At 45.0% G+C, this 22022-nt stretch overlaps 1 protein-coding gene across 5 annotated transcripts in view; it reads right to left on the reverse strand.

Moving 5' to 3' along the window:
* The window catches only part of Palm2akap2 (PALM2 and AKAP2 fusion), a 474883-nt gene extending 465629 nt beyond the window's left edge, over nucleotides 1-9254 (reverse strand). The window contains exon 1 of one of the 5 annotated variants that reach the window (XM_037202635.1): nucleotides 8915-9254. In XM_037202635.1, the coding sequence (XP_037058530.1) occupies nucleotides 8915-8919 (5 nt within the window). In that variant the 5' untranslated portion in view covers nucleotides 8920-9254. The remainder of the gene's footprint in view (nucleotides 1-8914) is intronic. The other 4 variants (XM_037202633.1, XM_037202634.1, XM_028883004.2 and 1 more) reach the window with 4 other exon arrangements.
* Between the last annotated feature and the right edge of the window lie 12768 nt (nucleotides 9255-22022).

Consider the following 22022-nt stretch of genomic DNA (forward strand, 5'->3'; position numbering starts at 1 on the left):
GACATGGCAAAGCATGGGAGCGATCTGTGTGGAGTGGCTGGTTCACAGTGATGCCTAGCATGGCTGCCGGAGGGACTATGAGAGCCCACCGTCTTTGTAACTTAAAGCTTAACACAAATGAAACATCCAGAGCAAGGGATGCCGAAAACAAAGGAATCCCCATGGCCCTGGTTGACGACTTTCACTACCTCACTTCACAGATGCTGTGATAGTTGCTCTCCATGCCAACTGAGTAGGACTTAAAGTCCCTACAGAAGCACACCTCTTGTATGTCTATGAGGGTGTGTCCAAAAAAGTTTAACTAAGAATGGAAGATCCACACTGAATATGGCTGGGGTCCTGTGGTGCTTTGAATGAAAATGGCCTCCCATAGACTCATAAGGAGTGGTATTATTGGAGGCAAGGCCTTGTTGGAGAAAGTGTGTCACTGGGGATGGGCTTTGAGGTTTCAGATGCTCAAGCCAGGCCTAGTGGCTCACTGTCTCTTCCTGCTGTCTGTGGATCCAGATTCATGCTTCCTGCCATGATGATAATGGGCCAAACCTCTGAACCTGTAAGCCAGCCCTAGTGAAATGTTTTGCTTTATAGGAGCTATGGTGGTCATGGTATCTCTTCACAGCAATAGAAACCCTAAGAGACAGATCCCAAATTGAATAAAGAGGAAAAAGTGAGCTGAGCACCAACATTCACCCATCTCTGCTTCCTAGTGGTGAATGCAATGTGACCAGCTGCCTCACAACCCTGAGCCCATGCCACTCCTGCCATAGTAGTGAGTGCCTTCAAGCTATGAGTCAAACTAAGCTTTACCATCCTTAAGCTGCCTCTATCAGGCATGTTATCAGAGCAAAGAGAAAAACAACCACTGCAGGTGCTGGCTGGAAGCAACTAAGTGGTGATAAGCAGGGACTCAACACCTACCTTCCTTGCACGCGAGCACATTTACAGAGCCAGCCAGGATATGCGGTCCAAGTCATCTGCTCACTCATTATGAGGCTTCCTTTTGTTTGTCTTTTAACAAAAAGACTTGGTAGAATTACAGGAAATATTCATGAGACAAAATATTGGACCTAGTTCCTGTCCTCCCAAACTGGCTGTCTCCATTTCTTCCTAGGAAAACTGTTCCATCTCTAAGTAATAAGTACAAAGCACTCAGCATGCATAAGTGCATTATGCACACTTATTCATTCTTAAAGGAAAAGATTTGCAAGTAAGAAGCAGATGAGGGGATTTCAGAACATAGCATAAGAAATACGTGAAATAAATAAACTGTTCTCCAAGCATGCAAAACACTTTTTAAAATTATAGGTCTTTAAAAAAATGTGCCTGGGACATAAAGATACAGTTCAGCAATCAAGAATTGTCACTCCACAATCATGAGGACTAGAATTGCGACCCAAGCATCCATGTAACAAGCCAAGGGTCCCCACAAATGCCTTTGATGCTCACTCTGTGGAGGGTTAAGATAGAAGGACTTCTGGGGCTTGGTAGCTTTTGGTCTAGCTTAGAAAATACAAACCCAAGTTTCAGGAGAGACCCTGCCTCAAAGGAATAGATGGAGAGCAGGATAGAGAAGGACATTCTGGCCTCTGCACATACGCTCAAGAGTACACTCACACATCATATGTGCATACATTCACACACACACACACACACACACACACACACACACACAAATTCCAAATAAATACATAAATAAATCTTTAAACAAGAATCAAAAAGAAGTGCCAAGTGAGCTATCAGAGTCAGAAAAAGAGCTGAAGATTATAATAAAACCACTACAAATATGAAAACTACATCAGAATAGCAATGAACAAATGATGTCTTACCGAGTGAAAGTACCCGTTATCCATAGACTTCTCAGTGTAATAAAGCCTTAGGGACAAATCAGGCAAAGAACTAGTTATGGTGGTGTAACAGTGAGGTGCCCCTACAGAAGGAAGCAGAGCAAGCAGATCTTTGTACGTTGAAGGCATGAAGAAACTATTCCACAAACAGAAACCATCAAGGATAATGCCACACACCTACAATTAGAACTCAGGAGGCTAAGGTGAGAGGATCATGAATTTGAGGCCAGTTTGAGCAAAGCCACAAGTTCAAGGCAAGCCTGGGTTACATAGTGAGACTCTGACTCCAAAAACCAAAACAAGCAAAAAATAGTATTGAATACATAATGGAAACATGATTCTTCAGATTAAAGGAATCACATATTGAACGTAGCAGTAGAATGGTAAATCAATCTAGATAAAGTACAGATGTTTACAGGAAGACGTAAAATTAACATAGAAGCATGAGAAAGCACGCAGGAGAAGTAGTGAAGCGTCAGGATGTTATAGAAAGCTTAATTCTATCAAAAGAAAGTATCAGAGCTAGAACTGTAAGGATTTACAAGCATTAACAAAATAAATAAATAGAGGTTCTGACACAGATCTATGTCAGAACACCAGAGAATAGCACAAGAATTTCAAGAGGAAAGACATGATATTAATTGTTTTAGACAGGGTCTCATGTAGCCCAGGTTAGCCTTGAAATCTCTGTGTAGCCAAAAATGGCTTAACTGTCCTGCCCAAGTCTCAAGTGCTAGGATGACAGATGCATGTGCCATGCCACTCTGGACATCCAACACAGTTCCTTGCATGCTAGGCAAGGACTCTACCAACTGAGCCATATCCCCAGCTCTGTGATCCAAAAACTCTGGGCACATTTGGTGTATTTATTCATCGAAGGAATGGGAATAGGTTAGAAAGATTCACTGCCTTTGAGTCTTGCTTGAAAATGAATCTTTCAACCAAATATTAAACCCACAGAAGCAGTTCAGGAAGGATCATCACCCTTGACAACAGTGCTCCTGGGGAGCTGAGGCCACAAACATCCATGCCAACATACAAAGGGCTCGCTAATGTCCCTGCAGCAATGTGAGGCTGTGCTGGTGGTACAGCCTTTCTGGAGACTTTGAGAGTAGTTGACGAAATTTATAATATGCACATTCACTCACTCACTCCACATTTCCAGAAAACGACTTTCAGTTTCATTTTTGAAGCATCCAAGATGTTCACTGTAGCATTGAATATAATGAGAAGAAATGGAAGCCAAGCGCATGTCCAGTAAAGGCTGGCTAGCTACACTTTCAAAGTAAAAACAAACTTGTTAGTAAAATGCTAATGAAGCGGATGTGGGTATATTGCTATGTCAAAGCATGCACAGAACAGCATGGACAAAATGCAAGCTATAGAATAACACGAACAGAATGCAAGCTACAAGCAGCGTATAGGGGTGTTATGGGTGGAAAGGAGTATTAACCCACAAAAACACAAGTTTCTGACTCTGCTGTGGGCATCCAAGTTACCCAGGAAGATATCTCCCAACAGTTAATGGTAACAGCCTCTCAGGGCTGAGATTTGAAGGAAAAAACAGAAAACTGGAGATGTGTATACCACAAATTCTGTGACACTACAATTGTTTAAAATCATACATTATCATAAAATTAACATATTTACACATTTGTCTTTTGGTGGTGGGCATCAAACCTGGGGTTTTGTGCATGCGAAGCATGGGCACTATACCGTTGAGCTCCCACACATTATGAAACATGATTAATGTTCATAATGGACTGAGCCCAGGACATTGCACAGAAGGCAGGATTAACAACTCAAAACCTCCCAACATTATACGGCATCTGTGGTCACACAGCCTATCCCAGGAACTCCTTGAAGACAGGGCCAAGGATGTCTAGTCACCATTTATACCACTTTACCTCTCCCAGCACTGACCCAGAGAAAACATTAAGCGACAGCTTGTGAAGTAGATGAATTGGTTGCACGAATGAACGAAGGCATGGGTGCTGGTCCTGAGCTTGGGATTCCATGCCCCCACCATACTTACACCTTGGTGGGCCTGGATCTGTTCATTTGCAAAACCTAACTTTGAGCCAAGTGTGGTGGTGCCCATTTGTGATTACAGAACTCAAGAGGTGGGAGCAGGAAAACTGTGGGTCTGAGGCCAGGCTGCGCTGTACAGTGAGTTCTTGGTCAGCCTGGGCAAAATAGTAAGATGGTGTCTCATCTCATAACCACCACCACCACCAGGTCCAGCTCCTTTATGATCTCCTCTGAGTGGTTTGAACTTGCCTCACAGGCCGTGTGAAAATCAGGCCTCTGTCTGGGTGAATGGAAACGTCATTTGGGCTCCGAGGCTGCCACAGGCTTCACGGGAGCCCCAGTGTTTGCAGAGATGGCAACAGTTTGACGAATTCCCACGTTGTATGTCTTCATGCCTTTCTGATCCCACACTGTTTTGTAGACTGCTCCAGAGAAGTGTGAGGCAAAGCTTCCGGAGTGGCATCAAATTAGTAAGTGGGAGAACCAAAGTGTGTCCTCCCAGCCACATCCATCTCACCCTCAAGCCACTGAGAACCACAGCCAAGGAGCTGCAGTTCTGACACATTGTACTGCACCAGAGCGCAGGCACTGCACAGACCACACCATCCCTGTCTCCGCTCTTCCACAGTCGAGCTTCTCAGATCTACACATCCTGAAGAGAGTATCCCAGCAAGGCATATTCTAAACTCAGTGATTGGCTACCCTCTTTGCTCAGTTACTGAGGAGGCTTTCCTTATCCAAATGAAGAAGCTCTTATTTGATCGAAACCAGTAACGCTCACAAATAAATGAGTACCTTTTTTTGGTTACGTATAGTTTCATTTTGTTTGACAACCTTGGCTGGTTCAAGACTGTCAGACTCTGGCACACAGTCAGCCATATTTTTAAATTGATTGCCCTTCCCTTAGGGCAGACACAGCTTTCAGAGACTTGGCTAGGACAGTTTCTAAGTCACCTGCTTCAAGTAACTTTAGAAGAAAAAGCGGGGGAAACAGTTTAGGGGTTTTTATAGAATGTTTAGACTTGATGTTTTATCATCATTTACGGAGACCCCTGAAACACTCACGGTGAAATCCGAAGTCCTCATGAAGTATCTACTACTTTGTGACCTTCCATGATGTGGTTTGAATGTGAAATGCCCCTTACCGGCTCATGTGTTTGAACACTTGGTCACCAGGGGGTGGCACTGTTTGGGAAGGTTATGGAACCTTTAGGAGGTGGAACCTTAGAGGAATTCCATCACTAGGGCAGGCTTTGAGGGTGTATAGCCTGGCCCAAACTGCTCTTCTCAACTCTGCTTCTAGGTACAGACGCAATGTGACAGGCTGATCTCATGCCTCCCCTGCCACAATAGTTAGCCCCTGGCTGAAACTACCTGCAAAATAAGCCCTTTCTCATGTAAGTCATTTTGGTCAGCATATTTTTAATCACAACAGAAGAGAAACACACACACATGTATTCACACACTCTCAAACAAATGCTCACACAAACTCACACACATACACCCTAACACACATGCTCACACTCTCACACACTCATACACACACTCACTCATATACACTCACTCTCACACATGCTCACACACATGCTCACACACACACACACACACACACATGCACACACACACACTCCAGCCTCATCCCTGGAACATCTTCCGCTCATTCTTTAAAGCTCCAGGCACACCCCCTTTCTTTCAGTTCTCCCAACTTGACAAGATGACTCCTGCCTCCGGACCTTAGCACATGCCGCTTCCACAGCTCCAGGTGCTTCTTCCCTTCATGTCTAACTCAGCAACTGCTACTCATCGTTTAGACTGATAGTTAAGTATCAGTTTCCCAAGGGGGCTTCACTGACGAGCTGATCCAACCCCCATGCCCTTCCTATCACTTCTTCTGTGTCCTGTGCTGTGGGATGGTCTGTATGTCAAATTGTTCTGATTAGTCAATAAATAAAACACTGACTGGCCAGTGGCCAGGCAGGAAGTAGGTGGGACAAGGAGAGAGGAGAATTCTGGGAAGCGGAAGGCGGAGGGGGAGAGACACTGCACCCCACCGCCAGGACAAGCAGCATGTAAAGACTCTGGTAAGCCACCAGCCACGTGGCAAGGTATAGATTTATAGAAATGGGTTAATTTAAGATATAAGAACAGTTAGCAAGAAGCCTGCCACGGCCATACAGTTTATGAGTAATATAAGTCTATGTGTTTACTTGGTTGTGTCTGAGCGACTGTGGGACTGATGGGGTGACAAAGATTTGTCCTGACTGTGGGCAAGGCAGGAAAACTCTAGCAACAGTCCTATCTCATGGTGTGTGTCACACTTTGTATAACATGGCTCCTGTGCTTACTGGGTTAGCATCTGCCCTTATTAGATTTTGAACTCTGTGCCATGAGAAACATGACTGTTTTATCAACCGCTGCTAATCTCAACAAATACCCATTGATTAAATGAAAAAGCCAATTCAAATTCATTCCCTCTTTTAATTAATTTTTCATAAATACAAGTTGGACACAATAAGTAAAGGGAACCAAAACTATATCTCACTCATATTCAAAGCAACCTGGCTACGTAGAATGAGATGAAGGGGTGGGATTCCATTGGCACAAGTGCAAGGCTTGATATTTGAGAAATTTTGTTAGACCCGTGGACGGACAGAAAATGTAGTATTGTGAAGGAAAGAAAAAAGTGGGAAACTAATTGCATTAAGGAAGTGGATGAAGTGTGGCAGACAGACAGTGGGAAATTAGACAGGTTCACCGGAAGGTACAGAGCACTTGCAAATGTCACAGGGGGTGAAAAGGCCAAGGTCATGCTGACCAGAGTAGAAGGACATGTATATACTGGAAAGGAGAGAGAGGGGGGCATAGGTAGGCACACCTGGCACCAACCACAGCTAAGACCAGGAGGAAACAGGGGGTGACCTAGAGGCTCTGTGCCACAGTTATGGAGTCCGGATGCCACATCTAGGGGAGATACATTAGTGTGGGGATGAAAATCATCATTCCTCATGCGCAAAACAAAACCAGGCTGCCGTTGACCCTACACAAGAGACAGCTGGGCCAGCATTCAATCACTGGTAAAGGGCAGTCTCCATAGTGAAAAATGTGGCCAATGGGGATGAAGAACTCCAGAGGCCAAGGGGCCCGGTGACTGTACTGAGTCCCAGGAGCTTGCCCAAATCCTCACTCCTACAATGTCGTCATGGGGACTGCGGTAGGCTCTGTTGCCCTCAGGACACTGTGTTTCTTTACAAATTATCTGTGGTCTGGAGAGCTACCTAGCTGGTAAAGGCACTTGCTACCAAGCCTGATGACCCAGGATCCACACAGTTCGAGAGAGAGTGAACTCTCACAAGCTGCCCTCTGACCTCCACGCCCATGTTGGGGCACGTACACACACAAAATAAGTAAATAAATATTTTAAATTATGAAAACTGCCCCCAAAACCGGCTTTCTACCAACCTAATACCCCATAAACTGTCAACAGAGAAGGCTGCAGACTATGACAATGATAATAAATGACAGATACTAATTATAAACATTAGGTGATACTTATTAAGCATACTTTGTTCCAGGCCTGTTCTAAGATGTGTGTGTGTGTGTGTGTGTGTGTGTGTGTGTGTATTAACACATATGTATTTATATATGTATATCAATTGCTTAATTTTTACTAAAAAAAACTCAAAATAGCTACTATTATCATTCCATTTTCTAGAAGGGGAAAATGAAACCCAGAGAGATTGACATTATTCAGCAATGTGTCAAAGGACTAAGTCCCAGAAATCCTGACTCTGAAGACCAGCTGTTAATGTCTAATTCCCCTATCTGTTTCTACAATTAATAAGGAGCTTCAGAAGAGAAGCAAATATTATCTGATCCTCTCAGTAACACTAAGTAATAAGGACTATCTTTTCCCCATGTGCAACTGGGGAAACCGAGGCTCACAGGCATTCAGACACTGTCGTGGGAAATCAACACTGCTGCTGCCAGCCAAAGAATTCTACAGTCCCTCACTCCTGCCGGCCACATCATCTCTCGCTCCTCCTTTCCACTGGGTGAGGAGTAAATTGCATCTACACAATTGGCTATGCAGAAGCATAAAGGCTGAATCTAGAGTTTTGGGGTTTGGCATGGAGGTCCTGGTATCTGAAAACATAACATTATCTCCAACCTGAAATATGATTTCATACGACCTCAAAGTCAGTGAGTATCCGTGGGAAGGGAGCGAGAGGGAGAAGCGAACCAAGTGAGCAGAGATGTAATTGCTGGCTTTCATGGAGCGGCAGGCTGACGCCTGTCACAGGGACCTTGCTGCAGTATCAGCCCGGGAGAGTGACCAGGAACGTGGAGAGAGACAGCGACCCTAGGCTGGGTCCACACCCGGAGCCCTCACTGTGTCTTTTTCTGGTTACCGCCTCTCTTGTCTTCAAGCCGTCTTTTCCCCACCCTCCCATGCAATGCGGGTGATGCCCAACATTGTCATTCGAACCTCAGACTGCTGCTAGGACATTTCTGTCTCATTTCTCCGATTACCCCAGGAGCTAATTAATTATTTTGGGGTCCTCCAGTAGCTTCTAGTAGCCAGCTCTGGCTCATATCTCTCACAACTCATCATCCTTCCATCACACCCTTCCTATGGAATCACATTTGCATCGGATCCGCAGTGACACCCCCCTACACGCACACGCACACACACCTCTTAACTGCAGTCCAATAATGCTGACATGGTTAGGAATCGGAAGTAATGGCTATTGCGGCCAACTCCCCAAGACGGACAAGGTCGGGGCCAGGGACCCAGAGAAGCTTAAAAAAGATCTGGCTCCTTAGCAACATGACCCCTCATGTATCCCCAAGACAGTGGCATAAATCCCCGCAGCTCAGGGTTGTCGATACCCACTCCGCAGCGGCTGCTATAGAAACAGCAAGAGGAACACAGTGGACTGAAATTAAACACCCAGGCTGGACGGAGATGAGCGGGGATCGGTCACCATGGCAACATGCCCAGGGAGGCACGGAGCGGCGCACGGCGCGGGGATACTCACTCCATCGCGGGGATCCGGGCGGCCCGGCGCACTGCTGCGGGGCTCCAGGCGCTGCTGGCCTCTGCCGGGGCCGGGGCGCTCTGGCCTCTTGCAAGGTGGAGCAGCCAAGCCGTCCCCTGGTCCCCGCCCGCCTCCCTCCTCCCCTGGAGCACTGGCGAGGGAACGCTCTGGCTCTCGCAGCTCCCAGCCTGTGAATAAAACGGGAAGCAATTGGATAACGTTATTCGCTGGGCGCTAGACCGAGCCTCTTTACTTAAGGGGATCCGGGAGGGAGCGCACCACCAGCTGTGCACCGGGTGAGGCGGCCACCTCACGCCCTAGTCCCCAGGGCGCCCGAGGCTCCAGGTGCGCTCGCGACTCCCCTGGGACCCACGGCGGCGCCACGCAGAGCTCCGGGAGAAGCGTGGGAGGGGGCAAGGGGCGGTGGCGGCGGGTGGCACGGCCTAGGGAGCGTAGGGAAACGATGGAGTCCTTGGCAAGGTAGGCGCTGTCGCCACCTAGAAGTTGCAGGCGGTTCCTGGCCCCTGCAAAATAGCAAGCGTTGCCCTCGGCCGGTTTGTCTGGGACTGCGAAACGCCATTATGCCAGCACAGCCCGCATCTGCCGGGAGTACCAGGAAAACTCCAGCTGCGCTGCGCAAGTTCATGCGGTGTTTCCACTTGGGCGACCCCACGCCCTTCTTGGTGTCACACCATAGTCTCCGATTTCCTGCCTGCCAGGTAGATATTCTTCAGATGTCCCAGATCTGTTTTCTTGAAGAGTTACAATTGAATATGATTTCCCAAATGACCTCAGCCCCACCCTGTGGTAATAAGCTCCCTGAAGTCAAGAATTCTCTGCTTACGCCCACTGGAAGAGTTCTCTACCAGCAGTCTCCTCACCCACTGCGACGAACAGGTGGGGCAGGCTTCAGGGTCTCCATGTATTGCCTGGTCCACCTCTGAGCGGGGCTGCTGAGTACTGCCCAGGCAAAGGCTTCAGTCCCTGCCCTAGCCCAGCTCCAGACTGAAGGAGAAAGACAGTGCACAGAAAGAAAAAACATGGCTGAAAATGTTACTATTAAATAAATAAATAAGGCCAGAGAGATTGTTCAGCGGGTAGAGGTGCTTGTCATGGCAAACCGGGAGACCTGAGTTTGATCGAGGTGCAAGGAGAGAAGCAGTTCTGTCAAGTTGTCCTCTGACTTGCACGTCCTGCCGTGCCCATTTACCCACGGATACATACACAAGACATGTGCACATGTGCATCATAATTTTTGGTCAGAACATGCTGTGTCTGATCATCTCAAGTTAATTTGTGATGTTTGCAGAACTCTGTGAGTAATCCAAAAATCACTGATTTTTTTTTTTTCTTCGAAGTGATTTTCTTGGTAACTTACTACATGTTTTTAAAGGTCTAGCTGGGTGTAGTTAGGCACCCCTGTAATCTCACCCCTTGACTGGGTAGGCAGAGAAGGAAGAAGGGCAGGTTCTCAAGGTTAACCTGGGCTACAGAGTGAGATAAGGGTCTGCCCCAAAAACAAACAAACAAACAAACAAAAGGTTGAGTGACCTGCTTGGCCAGGCACTAAGGAAAGTCTCTGCCAGACTGGAAAGGACAGAGGACACAGACAGGCGGTCAGCAGGAGCCAGATCAAGTGAGGGCTGTGGGTTGCCAAGAGCCCCACCCATCATAAGGACAAGAGAGCCAGGATTGAGCTGTAACTGCAAGGGAGGCTCCTGCTTTTCCTCTAGAGAATGAGCCCGGGAGTCAGAGTCAGTGACTGTTCATGGAGCTTCTTTCCAGGTAAGCTCTCTGTCCCCTTGAAGCCGTGGAGACTCTGGTGTCAGTTTGGAACTTATCAAAGCCTTTTGTCACTCGAATGCCTCCCCACCTGTCATCCTACCTTGACACTTCCCTTTTATTGTTCTCCATATTCGCCAGCTGGACACCCACCATTTCCTGTCTCCTCTCTGTCACAGAATTGGTAGATTTGAGCCTCATCAAGAGGCTTAGACAGAAGAACTATTGGTCTCCTGCTCCCTGTGGGTGTGTGTACACTCGCATGCCTACACGTTTGTAGAGGCCAGAAGTTGACACTAGGCATTTTCCTCAGTTACTCTCCACTTAACTTTTTTGAGGCAACATCTCCCTGAACCCGAAGCTCACTGATTGGTGAGGCCAGGTGGCCAGAAGTCTCCAAAAATTGGCCCCTCTGCTTTCCCACCACCGGGGTTGGAAATCAGGGCTGCTCCATCATCCTCCTTTACATGACCGCCGGGGACCCAAACTCTAGTCCTCCTTTTGCCTTGAAGTACTTGACCAACTGTGCCATCTCCTCTCCCCACTGTCTTCTACTTTTAAAAATGCAGAGATAAGCAGTTCTGGGATAACTTACCAAGTGTTTTCAAAAGGCTAAAAGGTCCAGGATCCTTCAAAAATTTGCCGTTCCATGTGGACTTCCTTCCTGAAATCATTTCATAGTCCGACTTGGCCTCACCAACTCCAGTCTTGATGTCTGCATTTCAGCCCTCACAGAGGCCAAGGACTTGCGCCAGCTACCTCCCAGGAAGGCTCTCAGAATTCTTCCACTCATACCTCTTTGTCACAGTTCAGTCACATGGTGTCACAACTAAGTCTCCAGAGAGACTGGGCAAAGCAGACCTCGTTCAGCACAGCCAAGAACACAGCCAAAATTAGGGATTGTGTACTCCCAGGAAAGGAGAAAACCAGATATTGAAAGGCAACCACCAATCATTGGTTGACCCATGTCTCGAGCCTTACCATTCTGGCTTCTGCCTCTCCAGGCCCATGGCCACTGCTCACCATAAAGTCTCCAAGGTCATATCCAATGGAAACATCTCAGTCTTCTTGTGTGGTTTCTAAGGAATGTTTGTCATTTTGATCACTCATTTCTCCTCCTCCCCCTTTTTCTTGAAGTCAGTTTTACTCAGTGTAACTTACAGATAGCAAAACTGGTTCTTTTATGAGTACAGACTCATGAGTTTGGATGCATTGCTCATCTGTGTATTCTCAAGGAGACAAGAATGTTAGCATGGATTATGCATTTATTTACTCAATTAAGAATATAATGACAGACGGGGAAAGACGGCTCAGAGGTTAAGGTATTCGACACACAGCCTGACAACCTGAGGTTCCCAGATCCCACATAAAGGTGGACAGAGAGAAGAAACCCCACAGTTACCCTCAGACTTCCACATGCATCCATTGCATCTTGCCCACACCATGTATACATGCACAACAACCAGAAATTTTAAAAGATATCACCATACCTATAAATATAGCAAAGCTACAAAATAGAAGACTAGGACCATTCTCTAATAATTAATTGTGAACTAACAGTTAACTAGTTAACTAATAGTTCATAAGCTGAGCTTACTGAGGACTATTTACATTAAAACTTAGGTAATTCTCCAGTTCAAAGTCTGTAATTTAACAGCTCCAAGCTTTACACTAAAACTGGGAAGTTAAGAAAAGAGCATCACAGGTCTCTGAGATAACACACTTAGTTTGGGATGAGCACAGAGTTCTCATTTCTAAAATGCTTCTTCTTTGAGAATGTCACACATGTCTACAGTGTATCTTAACCATTCAAACTCTTTACTCTCCAATTCCTTCCGGATCTCCCCACCACCGCCCGCCCCATCACACCCTCTGCCCAATGTCATGTGCCCTTTCCTTAGCCGCTAATTAGTGCTTTTCTAAGTGCACAGGTATGGGACCAGCACAGCAGCGTGGACAACCTAACGAGGGACACTTCCCTAAGGGAAAATGACGCTCTTTCCCCCAGCTGTGAAACTGTGAAAACTGTCAACTGTGGAAGCTCCTCAACTAGAGAAGGGACTTCATGAGTCCCCTCCCCGTCTATGCCACATTTAACTGCCTTTTTTAATATAAGCAAGTTTTCTTTTAATGTAACATTTTTATTAATGCTCCAAAAATCTCCACATAATGTATTGTAATATAATATAATATATTTTGATCATATTCACCCCCTAACTCTTCTCAGATTCCTCCAGCTCCCCAATCAAGCACAACTTCCCGTCCCTTTTCTTTTTTTTTAAAATAATCCAGAGTCCAGTTGGTGCTGCCCTTACACTCATGAGTATGGAGTCATTCACTGGTGCACAAAGTTCTTAAGTGATTCACAAAAACTGTGAGACATTTTTTTTTGCTCAGGGTCAGAGGAGGAGCATTTATTTTGCTTCAATCAGACACTTCACTGACTCCTGAAGGCTGCCCCATGCGTAAGGATCCCAGACTCTTCCACCTGCCTGGAGGGTGCAGCCTGCTTGCCATTCTGTTGTTTTATTCTTATCATCTTCTATAGATGAAAAGACAAGTTTGGAGTACTTAAATGCCTGGCCACATCCAGTGTTAGCAAGAGTAAAATCCATCACCGGATCCAACGTCTTCAGCCTGGTAGTCTAGAAGAGAAGCCATCTGAGAGAGAACATGGAGGGCGTTTTCTGAAATTGTGTTGCTTAAGTTTTTGAACAAGAAGTCTTACATTGAGAACCATGTGAGCTTCTGGAAGCTGCCTGGAATTCTGGGGAGCATTATGGCTTGGGAGGATGAGGAAGTTGAAGGGTGAGGTCTACTGCTCTTAGCACGATCTCAGTGTTCACAGTGAACAAACTGTACATGTGACTAGCGATAGCATTTAGCTTGTTTGCTTCATGTTTTCTAGGTCACTAGGAATAGAAGCATGTAATTAAAAGGAGCTGGAGAGAAATGGGCAGAGTGTTACTTCAAACCAATAGCGCCAAGTGCGGAAAAAAAAGTGTGGTAGCCGCACAAAACAACACAGCGACTTCAGCTTGGGATCACTGGGCAGAGGAATACAGTGAGGGTCTGGTCACCATCGTCCCTGAGCACATCAGGGCAGCAGTGCTCGGCATCTGTGGTTAAGAATACACATGTTTTTGAGCTTCCTGCTCTCATTGTTCCTCATGTTGATATTTTGTTGAGGCCAACATTTACTTATTTAGAAATTGTGCTCAATGTGTGTGTGGCACTCTCAGGCCTTGTCAGCTGTGGATAAGTGAAGCCATCACTGGAATTTGACAGCTCTAGCCGAACAAGGAGGAAATGAAAACAAGCTTCCCTGTGCTGTACAAGCCAAAAGCAAATCACTGGGTGGATCACTAGTCTACGAAAACAGACTCAGCCTCCTCACCTACTCAGCTTTCCTGGGTTTCAGTTGTGCTCTTTCAACAAGAAGCATCACCCACGAAGCTTCTTGCAATGTTTGTGTTTGATGATGCTCTCTACTGGACCTTTTTTAGACTTCTACGCAAGTAATGTTACAGTCAGCTACACACAGGAAAGAAACATTTCTCATAGAAGAGATGTTTGTCTGTCTAGAACTGTGCATGCAGGATGTGTAATTTTGTTGATCTGCTGGTCTCTGTTCTATTTATGGAGTCACAATGAGGTTTTGTATCTGTCTGCTCGCACTAATAATTTCTCTCTGAGACACGTCACCTCAAACACTCGCTTGTGTTCCTACTGACTCTATGGGAAAGTTACCCATAGACTGAAACAGGAAGGATGAAACCAAAATGTTTCTTTTCCTTCATTAAATATGGACAAAAGGATCTCCATTCTGCATAGTGTTCCTGTGGTTTATGTGGCTTTATGGGTGGACTGAGGCAAGGCACTTAGAGCATCGAGTCTTGACTCTTGGATGGTTCTTGTAATGACAGTCTATTGACAATAAGAGAGACCCTGGGGATCAGTGACACAAAGGTCTATGCTTGACCTAGGATCATCTTCCTTGTTATAGCCTGTTTATTGTTTCCTTCTGCTCAAAGGACTGAAAGGACCTATTTGTTTTTTGTTTATAGCATCCTCTCCCCCACCCACAACATGACGTATGTGTTCAGAACAGCCCATAATTATGTGTGTACTGACAGAGCCAGAACATTTATTCCACCACTGCCAAGTCTGACCTACAATGGGAGAAAAACAATGAACTCTCAGAGATAATCCGGTGACACCATGGACTCATCCAGGGATCTTTGCCAAGAACAATGGCTGCCCCTTAACCACCAAAGAGAAACCAACCTGATGTCACCCTGGGTTTCTACACACTGGCCAAACCATGAGACAGAGATCGTGGTGCTATGCACTCACTAGAAGGCTAGTCATCTTGTTCAGCATCATCCCATCAGCTCCACCATACTGAGTGAGGCTTGGGAGCTACTTTGTTGATTTATGTTATGTTTAATGGGTGTGTGCTGGCTAGCTTCTTGTCCACTTAACACAAGCTAGGGTTATCTGAAAAGAGGGAATCTCAGCTGAGAAAATACTTCCGTCAAACAAGCCTGTAGGGCATTCTCTTGATTAATGATTGATGTGGCACCATCCGTGTGCATGTGGTCCATTGTGGTTTAAGAAAACAGGCTGAGCAAGCCACGTAGAGCAAGCCAGTAAGCACTGTTCATCATGGTCTCTGCTTCGGTTCCTGCCTCTAGGTTCTGCCCCGAGTTCCTGCCTTGGCTTTCCTGGCAATGGACTATAACTTATAAGCCAAATGAGCCCTTTCCTTCCATGCTTTTGGCCATGGTGTTTATCACAATAGAAACCTAACTAATAGAGGAGGTTTATATAAATTATCATTAACTATTTCTATCTCCTGATACAATGTTAAATGACAATATTAAAAACAACCCTGGCTGAGATGGACCTGGGGATTTTTTTCTTTTGAAACATTTTTTTTTTGAGGCAAATCACATGAAAAGTTAAAAATCTTATTTTTTTTCCTATAGGTTTATCTCCAAGAAAGAGTGTTAATTTTTTCCTAGGAAAAATATGAATAGAATATAGTCAATCACCCACTAGAATATGAGACAAATGGGGACAAAGACTTACATTTATAACTTTATTCTTTTATATGTCCATATGTGCAAGCACACAGTAGGTGCTCAATAAATGTTTATTAAATAATTTTTAAAAAGCTCCTCTTGAGGAAGTGGTTCTTTCTTACATGTATCTTTAATCGGATCAAAGTCTTTACAGCTGATGGTTTCCATGGCAACATTTCTCTTGGCACAGCAGCTGCCTTATGCCTAGACAGGATTGTTTGTACCTAAAAGATCCAGAATGTCACACATGCCCATGCATACATATACAACAGGCAGGAAAGTCGACAAAACTGTCTTCTTTCTCTTTAATGCTGGAGAAATTTTCAAAAATAAATACATCTGGTGCTTGAAGCAACACAGCTTTGATGGCTCACGTTCTGACTTTGGTGTTCATAGTCAGGAAACTGGACTTTGGGCATGTGTTTAAGACCAAATACTTTATTTACTATCTTTCAAAGGTCTGTAGGATATGATCATATCCTTCTAGGTAAGGGAAGGTTTCCAGGAATAGTCTCACCCACATCATCTTTGGAATGGAAAATATGGACTACAAAGAACAGATAACATCAACACCATGATGGGAACATAAGACCACCTAAAGATTTCAGGGTCTAGTGAGAGAAAGATGTACATATGATTGATACTAAAACACAATGTTGTAAGTGTTGACAAAGATGAAGATGAAAAGGGAAATAGGAAGTTTGCCAGGAGGAGTTGATACCTAGGCTATGTCTTTAAAGATGAATAGCCTTTAGCCAGAAGCCAAGTGAATGTGTGTGTGTGTGTGTGTGTGTGTGTGTGTGTGTGTGTGTGTGTGTGTAGCTCTACGAACCAGTATATCTACTAATGGGATGGGGTGAGCAGTTGTAAGAATGATTTTTAGGAAGAGAGACCAGCAAAGTTGAAGACAAAGAAACAAGAACCAGCAGGGCAAGGTCTCTATATTTACAGTATTGTCTTAGTGTTGAACAAGGAGAAAGACCACGGTATTAGTCAATTCCAGTCATACACAGTTCCATTTACATACAATGTGGTGTGGCATCACTTGGTTTTGGGCAGTGCAGTGGTCCTGCAGTGACTAAAGATGAAACAGGAAGAGGAAACAATGGGACCTTGAATGCAGAAGCCTTAGATGAAGGGTGGGGAGCGCTAGCAAATGCCACATGTAGTTGGCTGTTTGAAACCTGGAGCTTATGCAGGGACACTTGGCTCAGTCTGGGAGGAAGGGACTGGATCAGGTTGATCACAGTCCTCGGGGGAGGACTTGTCCTGGAAGAGGTGGGAATGGAGGGTAAGCTGGGGTTAAGGGGAGGGGGTGGGAGGGGGAGAATAGGGGAACCCATGGCTGATATGTAGAACAGAATGGTATTGTAAAATAAAAAAATATATATATATTAAAAAATGCCACATGTGCCCTCTTCACGCCCTCAAATCATGTATAGGTCATCATGATTGCAGACAAGTGTCTTGGCTTATAATTTCAACTTAAAATTGCAGAAACATATAAAGAACAAAGAAAAGCAGCTTTCATGATTGACTTCAGAGATTTTATCTGGAACCATATTTACATCACATTACATTTTGTATGTTAGTGTTTTCCTCCCTCTAGGAAATTGAGAGAGTGTCTGGTGGCATGAGAGGAGGAACTACTTGCACGGTAGGCAGGGTTGTGGCTCCCACCCAGGCTCCAGTCAAAGCTCCATGTCATATTGCCGGGTTCTAGAATATAGTAGATGTTGGATTTTAGGATGTGCGAGACTGGAAGGCTGCCCCCATGGTGTATAAACAATAATAAGGTCCTCAACTAGGGCAGGAGGAACTGGCATGGAATGGAAAGAGTGTGGAGAAGTATGCCACAACTCAGAACGCATGGGCAAGAGAAAGGCGTCCAGCCTGGTTCTCACGGCTCGAATGACTCAGGGTAAAGTGATAGCGCTAGTTCAGCAGAGAGGTAAAGAGGAGCTGCCAGGCGCGACTGGAGGAGTCTGACTTCAACACAGGAAGGCATACTGTCAATTGATGAATGAATGAATGACCAGACTGATGGATGAATGGACGGGCGGGTGGGTGGATGGATGGATGGATGGATGGATGAATAAAAATAAATAAGTGTATCATCATTTCCCTCTGGACTGGAACCACTTTGTGCCCTGTGTACAGCCTGGGAAAGATACGGATCTGCTTTTAATACAACTGAGCAGTGGCCAGGAGATGCAAATTAGCAGGAATGAAAGGAACTTGAGTTTCTAGAATATGCTCATCTGAAAATTACAATGTCAGAAAGTCCCAGCGTGGAGGAGTAAGTGAAGCAATCGCTCGTTTGGAGGCTGACCTTCCAGCTCTTTCTAAATCTAAGGAACCAGGTAAGTCACAAGTCACTCTCAGTAAAAATCGTTTTGTCTTCTTACTACAAACTTTCTATCATTAGAAAAATCAATAAACTAGAATGAATAGTTCCACAACCACCAATTACCACTTCTCCCCATTATAGTATTAAATGTGTGTGTGTGTATTGTGTGTGTATTATGTGTTGCATGCACACCACAATGTGACAAGTGTGTGTAAAGATGTCAGAAGACACCTTGAAGGAGTCAGCCCGCTCCTTCCACTATGTAGGCCCCAAACATTGAGCATGAAAGGCTTGGTAGCAAGCGCCTTTACCTGCCAAGCCATCTTTTTGTTTTTCCTTTATTTTTATTTTATGTGTATGAGTATTCTGCCTGCGTGTGTGTCTATGCACCATGTGCATTGAAGTAACCACAGAGTCCAAAAGAGGGTGTCAGGTATCCTAGAGTCACAGACAGTTGTAAGTCATCACGTGGGGGCTAGGAATCAAACTTCTGGAAGAGGAGCCGGTGCCCTTTACTGGTGAACCACCTCTGAAGTTCCATGCTGTCTTTCCAGACCCTCAGATGTTGTCCTTGGAACTAGCAAACCATAGAAACCTTTCTATCCCATCACTCACCCACATTCCCTAAGACACCATGAAGTCCTCTTCCTGCTGAGCCCACCAGCAGGTCACAGATGTAAATGCAGATGCCTTGTGCAAACCCTTCACAGTCTCCTTGACCCCCAACCCCAGCAACTTTACTTTCATCCCACTCAAGGCACCAGCTCCCATCAGCTTCCACACCCACGTGCCTAATTTTAAGCTGGGATAAATGCACAATGACCTCACTTTACTTTCTCAGCGTTTGAGAAGCCATGTTTATCCACATCTTTTGTTTCAGTCCCCACAAACTAAGTTTACCATGATATTGATGGATGCAGTCCTAGCCTGTACCACAGCTTAGGAAAGAGATGGTACCATGCCACCTCCACATTCTTCTTGATTTCTCCTCCACAGCCATGCTTGAGAGGTGGGCAGTCCCTGAGGACACACATTCAAGGTACAGAAGTGAGGGAAAGTTCCACTGAGGACAATTGTTCTTCCTGTTTCTCAGACACGGTACTCTTGCTCTAGAAAGCCCCAGACTCTTCCAGGGAAGGGAGATACTCCACATCCTCACCATTTGTCTAGTGTAGCTAATGCATGGTGAAAAGGTCCAAGACAGTATCAGAGGAGGGGTCTGTAATGGTCTGCAAGGAAAAGCATCCTCACAAAACATTTTAAAATGCCATAACTTTGTTTTCATAGCCCTCCCAACTCCTTCTCTATCCTCTTTGTCGTCTTCTGGGATCTTGCTCTCACATGGGCTAGATGTCAGCTTGGAGGAGTTTAGGCGAGCTTTGCAAGCTCAGCAAACTGAGACCACAGTATGTTTTTATTGCTGCTGTGAGGACCAGCTCTCCAAAGCTCAGGGACTAAGGTAGATCCATGGAGTTGGTGAACTAATCACTCAGTTTGACTTTTCTATCTGAGGAAGTAAAACTTAATTCTCTGGGGCCAGCAAGGGAGGTAAAACTTAACTCTCGGGGACTGGAGAAAAAGGGAAACACACGTGCGCGCGCGCACACACACACACACACACACACACACACGCACGCACGCACGCACGCACGCACGCACGCACACACGCACACATGCACAGACGTCTTCAACAGATCAGAGACACTGAAGAGGAGATGCAGAGCAGATGAACTACAGGACAGACAAACAGACACATGAGAATTTTTCTGAAGGTCAAAGCTTAGTTCTTCATTTTATTACATTTTCTGTTTCTTGTTCTGCTCTATTCTATTCTGTTCTTCTATCCAGATGTTTCCATTCTGTCTATTCTTATTTTTTTCCTTACAGCTTATACACTCCAGCAAAATCTCTCAAGCAATATAAAAATTACAATGTGGTTACATTCTATTTTTAAGTGAATGAGTACAATGAATACAAGTAAAAAAAAAAAACATGCTTTCCATATCTCTTACACGATTAAACATTTTACACATTACAGATGAACGACAAGTTGTCCCAAGAACCCATATACATTCATACCCAAGCAACTTATTATAGATTAACAGAGTGTAAGCAGGAAAGTATTTTTCTCAGCCAGTTCTTTTGCTGGCAGGCTGCATTTTGCAGCTACAAAAAAAGGATCAATCATTTTACTATTTTCTCAAAAGGCAGTCTTATAAGAAATTTTAAAAGAATCATGATTCTAATTTTTATAGATGAAAATCAACTAGTCAGCTGTATTTTAAATCCTCAGGGTGCGCTGGGCGGTGGTGGCGCACGCCTTTAATCCCAGCACTCAGGAGGCAGAGGCAGGCGGATCTCTGAGAGTTTGAGGCCAGCCTGGGCTACAGAGTGAGTTCCAGGAAAAGCACAAAGCTACACAGAGAAACCCTGTCTCGAAAAACAAAAACAAAACAAAAAAATCCTCAGGGTGCACACCCACTCATCAACAGTTTTTATATCAGGAAGCTGAGGGCAGAAATGGGTACAAGGAATTAGTCATCACCCTTGATCACAAACCCATCCTAGCAAGAAAGGTACATCAGCCAGCAATAGTTAGGCTACCATTGTTCCTGCTCCATGACCTCAATGAGTCCCTTGTTCAACTGTTAAAAGTGTGTCTTTATAGACTTTAACTTGTTCCCCAAGATTTTCTACCTGATAGCTATTAACTAAAACACCTTAACCTAACCTTACTAACAAGTCTAAATGTCTAAATTCTTTCTAAGGGTGGTGGTTGAATCATTCATCTACTGTAGCAGCAATGCTTGGAAAATGTCAATCACTATTATTGTAAGTACCAGTAACACTGCCCAGTGAGGGACTAGAAACCCCCTGAGAGTTTTCATATAACCCACAGATTATGAAGGATGTGGTGGCCGAGAAGGCAGCAATCAAAATTATGCTCAGTAACAGCATGAGGTCCTCAAGACACGTAGTCCTCGGGGGTTTGCCTCTCCAAGGAACACTCAGGCGTGGCTTTGCCAACCACCCAGCCGTGTTCCGTAAGTTCCAATGTTGCCTGTTGGTCCCCTCACATGGCCCTGACATGTTTCAAATGAGTAAAAGAACTATGTAGAGAAGCTACAAGGGATGATGGGGACTGTAACAATCAGGAACCTATATCCGATCTGGACTCTACTTAGCTATGGCCAGCTACCACCATGTAGGAATATAGGTAGATATGAGGCATCCAGATCTGAATTTTCTCTGGAAAACAATCTTCACTTTTAGATAAAATCTCTTCCCCAAGAAGATGATGAGTGACAATAAAGTAGATAAATAAATAAATAAAATGAAATCTTAATAGTCCTGAGAATCAGTGGGCTGCCATTTGGTCTAACAATCTCTGGTTTAAGGCATGGGCTGTGACGACTTTGAATTTCACATCAATGTTTCATCTTTCCTTTTGGTTACACAGCTTACTGATACACTGGCTATTTAATGGTAGGTTTGGTTCTATCAGGGAAGGGGAGTTCCTGTCATTTATGGGGGTGTCTGGGGCTGGAGTGATGGCTCAGTGAATGAAGGGCTTGTCCTGAAAACATGAGGACCTGTGTCTGGACCTGTAGCATCCACATAAAAGCCAGGCTTAGCAGCGCACCTGTGTGATCTTAGTGCTGGGCAAACAGACAGGCGGCCCTCTAAAGCTCACTGGGGAAGTACTCCCATCAAACCAGCGAACTCCAGCTTCAGTGAGAAGCCTTGTCTCAAAAAATAAGGTGGAGAGAGATTGAAGAAGACACTGATTATCAACCTCAGATCTCTACATGCATGCACACACATGCACACACGCCTACACGCACATGTGCACACACATATACACATTCAAGTTAACCTTAAAAATTGC

Source organism: Peromyscus leucopus, chromosome 2, assembly GCF_004664715.2.
Source record: "Peromyscus leucopus breed LL Stock chromosome 2, UCI_PerLeu_2.1, whole genome shotgun sequence".
Lineage (NCBI taxonomy): Eukaryota > Metazoa > Chordata > Mammalia > Rodentia > Cricetidae > Peromyscus > Peromyscus leucopus.